We start from the raw sequence: 7,805 nt of genomic DNA, 5'->3' as shown, positions 1-7,805 counted from the left end.
GTAAGGGCAAACATAGGTCCAAGCCTAACACAGGGAATAGTGGTTTTCAAACACAGGGATTGGTGGGTTTTCAAACTCAGGGATTGGTGGGTTTTCAAACTCAGGGATTGGTGGGTTTTCAAGCTCCAGGATTGGTGTTTTCAAATCCAGAAGTAAGCTTGGATCGTTTACCCTACAGAAATCTAACCATTCGATATGGCAATGGGGCTGACAAGACTGTACCAGTTCATGAGTTTGAGTCCCGGACCTCAGAATATTAGTGAACTTAAAGGAAAACACTAGTATATATAAAAATAGCTTCTTCTACCATAAAGACACACAGAAAAGGCATCCAACTACAAACCAAGGGGAATGTACTTACCAGACACCAAATTGGTCTGCACCTTAACTGTATTTCTAACCTCTAAAATAGAAATTTGTTCCTGTTTCAGCCATAGGCATTTAGTATTTGGTTACAGATGCTCAAACAGACTGATGGGTTTTGTTGCTAAACTGAGAACTTCTGCTATGACCTAAAAGATATGGAAGGAGCTTTGGGAACTGGAAAATTGGTAGAGGTCAAAGTTTTGAGATGGATACTAAGAGCCCAGATTGCTGTTGGTAGAAGATGTACTTTAAAAGCAATTACAGTCATGGCTACAAAGCAAAAGACAAGTTATAGACAAAGCCTCCATTCTGAAGAATAAATAGATAACCATTAACAGAGAGATGGTAGGAATGTAGCCATGAAATAAATACACAAAAGAAGACATATTATTAGAAACCAGAAGAGACAACTTTTGTTACACATTGTCAGAGAACTGGGCTGAATTAGGCTCTACCCTCCCAGGCTGGAATTGCAGGCTGGTGGTTGCCATACCCCCTCCACATTTATACCTACAGACTGAGAATTCTCCAATTTTACTCCTTAACCCAGGCAAAGCCTTGAAGGAATGACTTGTTCCTTCTGGTTGCATATATAGTAAACTATGAAAGGCAAGAATTGAATGTGTCTGTGTGTCTGTGTGTGTGTCTGTGTGTGTGTGTCTGTCTGTCTCTGTGTGTGTGTCTGTGTGTGTGTGTCTCCCTCTGTGTCTCTGTGTGTGTGTGTGTGTGTCTGTGTGTCTGTGTCTCTGTGTGTGTATGTATGTCTGTGTGCATGTGTCTATATATATGTGTCTGTGTGTCTGTCTGTCTGTCTGTCTCTGTGTGTCTGTGTGCGCGTGTGTGTGTGTGTCTGTGTGTGTCTGTCTGTCTGTCTTAGTGTGTGTCTCTGTGTGTGTCTCTCTCTGTGTGTCTGTGTGTGTGTTTGTCGTCTGTGTGTGTGTGTCTGTCTGACCCTGTGTGTGTCTCTGTGTGTGTCTGTGTGTCTGTGTGTGTCTGTGTGTGTGTGTCTGTGTGTGTGTCTGTGTGTCTCTGTGTGTGTGTCTGTGTGTGTGTGTCTGTGTGTGTGTCTATGTGTGTGTCTGTGTGTGTGTAGGCGTGTGAAAACTGGGAGAATCCTCAACTTATCCATTAGTATAAAATAAGAAACATCTTTGAAAATTGTAGCAAAGATGAGGGAGAACATTTAACAAGGAGGTATTTGTAGCTGTGACCTATTGTTAGGGCTAGATTCTTCCAAATACAGCCCAGGTAAAGCCCTGCAATTTCCATACAGAGACCCAGATAAAAGCAATAGAAGAATGCCATTGATATTAGTGCTGTCCCAGAAACTGAAAAAAGGAACAGAAAACAAAACAAACAAAAGCTTGTTGAGTGGAAATCCCCATCTGGAAGTAGTAAGTAGCCTGCAAATTTGACTTAATAACCAAGGACAAAAACTTTCCCTGGAGATTCCCTCCCCTGGCAGAGATGGGACCTTTGGATCTGATTGTTAACTTCTGGCAATTTTTGGTGGCTCTGTTTTCCTGCTCCCTCCTACACACATCTCTTACTGTGCGTCTCTCGTCCCTGCTGTCTTTCACCTCATTCACATACCTATATTTAGCCAATCAGGGTGTCCCAATCACTTGAAGCTTCTAACCTGGGTTGGGAGCTTGGCTCATACAGACTCCAGGACTCGCAGGCAAGAAGGGAATGCCTCCCTGCCTCCTGCCTCCGCCTCAAAAAAAAAAAAAAAAAAAAAAAAAAAAAAAAAAAATCCTCGTTGAAGAAGGGAAGCCATGCTGCAGAAGGGAATTTGTCATCTCATCATAGTTGCTTTTAGCTTCTAAGACTCACCACTTCTGAGACCTGAAGCTCTAGTGTTCCTGCCAACGACCTATGAACTCACTGTGCCCTTATGGGAGCACTTTTAGTCTGAGTGCTCCTAAGCCCTCTAAGTGCTTTTGAGCTGTAATTCAGGACCATCCTGACTCCCGCAAGGGTCAAACCTGTTTCCTTTAAGGCCAAAAACGCAATCGACTTTAAGATTTTTTTTTTTTCTGTTTAAAAGTTGATTCTAAACTGACAATAAAGAAATCCCGTTTGTACGCCCCACTGTCTGCCATGTCAACTCTTTCAGGAAGTGGGACAAGACCCAGACAAAGACATAAAATGGTTGCCATAGACTGTCACATTATAAATTTAATCAGCCACATCAGCAGGACTAGAAATGGAGTGACACCAACAATCACACTGTCAGTGTGTGACACACTGTGAACTGAGAGAAATAGGGATGGCTCGGTGGGAGCTGCCTGAGACTTCTCAGGCTTTGACAGCTTCCAGCACTGCAGGCTTTGGAAGCGATTCTGTGGAGCTTTAGCAGGAAGACTTCCCTCTAGAGAGTCCAGAAGGTGGAGAATCGACAGACTAAAGAGGTTAATCTTCAAGATTTAAGATTCAACGGGTCTGGGTAGGTATATGGTTAAGAAGATAACGGCCCTTGCTGCCAAGCCAGAAACTGAAATTCAATCCCTGGAGTCCATATGGAATCCAAAGGAGAGAACCAACTCCCGAAAGTCTCTAGGTCTCTCTCTCTCTCTCTCTCTCTCTCTCTCTCTCTCTCTCTCTCTCTCTCTCTCTCGCTCTCGCTCTCTCGCTCTCTCTCTCTCTCTCTCTCTCTCTCTCTCGCTCTCTCTCTCTCTCTCTCTCTTCCCCTCTCGCTGTCTTACACACACACACACACACACACACACACACACACACACACACACACACACTCTTGAACATATACGTAAGCACTCACAAGAATAAATGAATGAGCACCTGGAAACAATTTAACGACTCTGAATCTAGTGAACCTGGCGCCCTGCATTGTTTCCTCTGTTGTTGCCTGCATTCTCTTCTTGCATTCATGTTCTTCAGGTGAGAGCACCTTTCCTCCTCTTGTCCTTTTTCTATAGTTTGGGGAGTATGTATCCAGCTTGTTGCACAGGTTCGTGGCTAGAGAGAAATTTCGTCTAGGAAATACTCGCATCTCTAATTCTCAGCCATGTGTCATTAAGTTACTATGTAATGGGACTTGGAATGCATTTTGAAATTTCAGGGGGGCATGAATCCACAAGATGACACAGGGAGTGTGTGTGTGTGGGGGGGGATCTTTGGATTGAATCCTATGTGGGAATAATGTCTATGAGGATGTAATTAAAGTAAAAAACATTCTATTTATTCCCTGAAGTTCCCAGTCAGAAGGCAAGGTGGGAGGGCAGGGTGGAGGTTGTTTTTGTGTTTTATTCCCTCCTGTGCCTCCACATAAGGGAAAAAAAAAGTTGTTTATTTTCTTGGTTTTGAACAGTTGCCATTAAAGTTGAACTCAGCCTCAGAAGCCAGAAAAGACAACTAAAAGCACACAGCAAAGAAGACAGACAAGAAACAGAAATACAGACATAAATAAACATTAGAACAAAGAGAATGGAAGTCTGGCAAACGAGTGTTGTGCAACTGAAGCATTAGCAAAACACCAAAAAAGGGAAAACAAAACAAAACAAAAAAACCCAGAAAACCAGAAAAACAAAAACACACCCCTTTCAGTAGTGCATAAATCAAGGCACAGAGTTTACAGGCCCAGGCTGAAATTTTATAAGAACAAATTGCTAGGAATAATGAACATGCACTGTTCAGTAGTCAGAGCTGGAAAGCAGTATGTATTATTTTTTTTGCAGGGGGCTAAATACTCAGAAATAATAGACACAACCCCACTTAAGAATTGTAGTTAACATATTTCAATTTATTTCCATGTAAATTGGTTGTTCCATGCTGAGTTAGTACAAATAATTATATAAAAACAATAATTAACTGCATTGAAAAATATAAAAATAAGTGCAGCATATGAGACTACATGATTCCAGACTACAAATCTTTGGGTTCTGAAAGCGCCACAAGCACCACATAACTAACTCCCTGTTTAAAATCTGGCAATAAACTCGCTGCCAGAAAGCATATGTGATCATCTACCCACAGGATGCAGAACTGGCATTTCAGAGGTGTATGTATGTTCAGCAACATACCAACATATTTCCACAATTGTTGAATGTCAGGCATTATTCATACGGGGTATTAACATGCTAATGTTTTCATTAAAAAGGAAAGATCTCTATTCTCATTACATTGCATGGTTTTAGAATGGAGTTCTGTCAAATAAATTATTGCAAAGGAGTTTAAGCTAAACTTTATAACACTGAAATTATATAATTGAGGGCAAATAACCTTTAAAATGAAAGACAAATGGCAAAATTTTAAGGGCATTTAATTTGCATAAATGTGATGTTTAATGTTAACAGTTTTTCCTAGTTACATATTTCATGTCTGTCATATTAGGTTCTTAACACTTGTATAGGTCAGTTTTTTTTTAATGTTATTTGACTATAGTAAGTTCTATGGGAGTAGTTTATCATATAAAAATAACATGGCCCCATACGGTCAGTGGGCTTATAGAAAACATTGCAACACTAGAGCCACGTTGTAGCTTCTGCTTTCTCTGCTTCTGCTTTGAGATAAACACTTGTATGTCTAACACTTATGTGCAGTCTTTGGAGTCTCAGAACTTAAGTCAAGAGACTTTCTTGGGGTAAAGAGTCATTGTGGTCTTGGCATAAACTACAGAGCAGTGGACTTTTAAAGTGTGTGGTTTGGTCTTCCTTGTCTTTGACTGTAACAATGTTTGATACTGAAATTAATGGGGTTAACTTTCTATGCATTAAACTTATACTCTAAATACTTAAATGCACTCAGATGTAATTTCTCAGACAATACTGTCTGAGCATTAACAACAAAACAGAATAAACCATACAGCAATGATGACTTCAATATCAGCCAGGGTTCATAGTCTACAAAAAATTAAAAATGCCTATAATTCATGAGTTTAATTAAGGCCAAACTTGTAGAGCAAAATATCACTTTACATGTACCATAATATATTTCTTTTCTTGGCTCAGCATGACTCATGATTATATGATAGAGTCCAATGGATTGGGGATGAAGAATATCACCACCGTGTACCATTAACAAGATGAAAGTGGGTGGTACAGAATAAGACTCCTTTTTATAAGGAAATTATTCCTAAGTTCCCCTCAACTTTTCCTTAGAAAAGCATCTGTAAACAATACTGGTCACCTTACTTGGCACTACCCCAATACGTGACAAAGAGATTGAAGTGATTTTGGGAACCAAGACTGTTCTTTTTAATTTGTTTCAGTAAAAATGAAAATGACCATGAAAATTTGGAACACTATTTTTGGCATCTTCATTTATTATTTCATCCTACCAAAGACTGAGGTGTTAAAATGGTGGATCATGTGAATGTTTGCTTTGCATTGCCTAAGAAATATTCCAGTCTGTCACTTGGACAGGAGTTAGAATTTGCTCTTACAGATGCCCATAAGCACCACACTAGAAGGCCAATGTTTAATTTCTATTTTTAACTTGTTTTTCAAACTCTTTTTTGTAGGATCTGTTTTTTGTTTTCTGACAGTGTTAGTAAGTTTGTATAATAGTTTAGATACCATTAAGAATAAAGCATAATTTAATCTATGGCTTCATATATAAGACAATTTATTAGAAAATTGTTAGATCTCATAGTTGTATATAGTTAAAAATAAAATATACAAGCATGAAAAAAGTTTAAACTCATGTCTGGCCATTAGTGTTGTACATTATCGTATTATTTGAGCAAATTTACAGATAATCACATTCAAGCTCACCTCTAACAAAAGAAAATGGAAAACATACCATGGAGATCTATCTGTCATCTGTCTGTCTGTTGCCTACCTGTCTTCTGTCTCTCTGTCTGTTGTTCTATCTGCCATATATCTATCTCAGTATAGATTAAAAACAGATTACATTTTACTGACTTTTTATATCTCAAGTAGAAAATTCAAAATTTCTAAAGGTTAATCTTGTATCCAAAAGCACAAAAGCATTCTACTTATGATATTTTGTTATTGAAAAGATCATATCTGTGAAATAATTATATATCAAATTCTCATATTCTCTGGTTGCAATAAAATAAGTCTGAAAGCAGAATATCTTTTGTGTGGCAATGCAGTAGTCAGAATTATCTGATTGTACACACAAATGGTTTCCAGTATCCACAACTCAACAGATTAATGTCACGAACTTGGTTTTACTAAAACACCAGTTTTCTTCCACATATGAACTCATAGTTGAACACATGAATATTGTCAGAGTGATTGTGTTGATGGGCATTGACATTAATAACTTTTATGTTGTCTTTTTTCTCAGCTGCTTTATATCTGTAGATTTCACTTTTCACTGTATAAGGTGGTACTTTGTCTTACTGATGTTTAAATAACGTTGGGATAAAAACTATGGAGAAATGGCACATTTGCTAACACTCTTTTTTTTAACTAGATGATGTAATATTTTTTACAAATGGATTATAAATAATCCAAACCATTTCTGAAAAAAAGTGTTTCTCCACTTGTTAGCTTACAACAAAAAAGAAATAATACCATACAAAATACTCTCATAACAGGAAATAAAAGCATGTTTACTGTTCAGTAAACTAAAGCTAAATGCATATTGATGCCTATATGAAATAACTAAATGAATCTGTTTATTAAGAAAAATTAGAAAAAAATAGAAGGTCAGCAAGTCTTGGCCAGTGGCTATGCAGTTGCCAAGTCATATCATTCTTACTGAGTGATATACTGTATATACACCAAAATGTGTGCAAAATGCCAGGATCTGGCCTCTTTGGGGCAGCTGCCAAAGATGAGGCGTGCACTTCAACACATGGGTCTCAGACTTCACTGTGGTCACTGGCCTTGCTCAAATTCTAAAAAAGAAGAAAAAAGAATCACATATTACTCACTTACCTCATAATCTGCACTGCAATGAAAGAGCAGCAGTAACATAAGCCACACCCATCAGTAACAAAGCTCCATATCCCATGCCCAGCGACTGACTTTGAAACCAGCCAAATACTGGACTTGGCCTTTGTTTTCCTACTTCTAAAAATTGGCTGAGTAAGAATCCCTATCTCACATGCACTGGCAAATTTAATTAATATGTCTGAGAGCTTTAGAATATTCTAGAATGCAGTAGGTACTCAGTGCACGTACATAATAATAATGATAGTGTTACTGTTCTGACTGAAGATGAGCTCAGTCCCGTGGGAAGCGCTAATGCTGCCCGGTAATGGCGAAAGGCAAAATGACTCAGAGCTACAGCGACATTGCTGGAAACCACGACTGTGGGAATCATTACAAAATCATTAACAAAAGCCCAATATTGCACAGTAATTTGCGTACTTATAGTCACGTGACCACCACAAGCCATAAATGATGCTCCAAAAGATGACTATAAATAAGCCTACTGACATGAGTATCTGAGCACAAAATTTATTTAAAATTGATATTTAGTATTTGCATTGGAGAGCTCCA

At 38.5% G+C, this 7,805-nt stretch overlaps 1 protein-coding gene across 5 annotated transcripts in view; it reads right to left on the bottom strand.

Moving 5' to 3' along the window:
• Positions 1-4,133: 4,133 nt before the first annotated feature.
• The window catches only part of Slc26a7 (solute carrier family 26 member 7), a 122,058-nt gene continuing 118,386 nt past the window's right edge, over positions 4,134-7,805 (bottom strand). For all 5 annotated transcript variants that reach the window (XM_029476358.1, XM_029476361.1, XM_021160580.3 and 2 more), the window contains one exon: positions 4,134-7,198. In XM_029476358.1, the coding sequence (XP_029332218.1) occupies positions 7,163-7,198 (36 nt within the window). In that variant the 3' untranslated portion in view covers positions 4,134-7,162. The remainder of the gene's footprint in view (positions 7,199-7,805) is intronic.

Source organism: Mus caroli, unplaced genomic scaffold (assembly GCF_978045245.1).
Source record: "Mus caroli unplaced genomic scaffold, Mus_caroli_1 scaffold_6, whole genome shotgun sequence".
Lineage (NCBI taxonomy): Eukaryota > Metazoa > Chordata > Mammalia > Rodentia > Muridae > Mus > Mus caroli.
The sequence above is the reverse complement of the archived record's forward strand: the minus strand, read 5'-3'. Positions and strand labels throughout refer to the sequence as shown.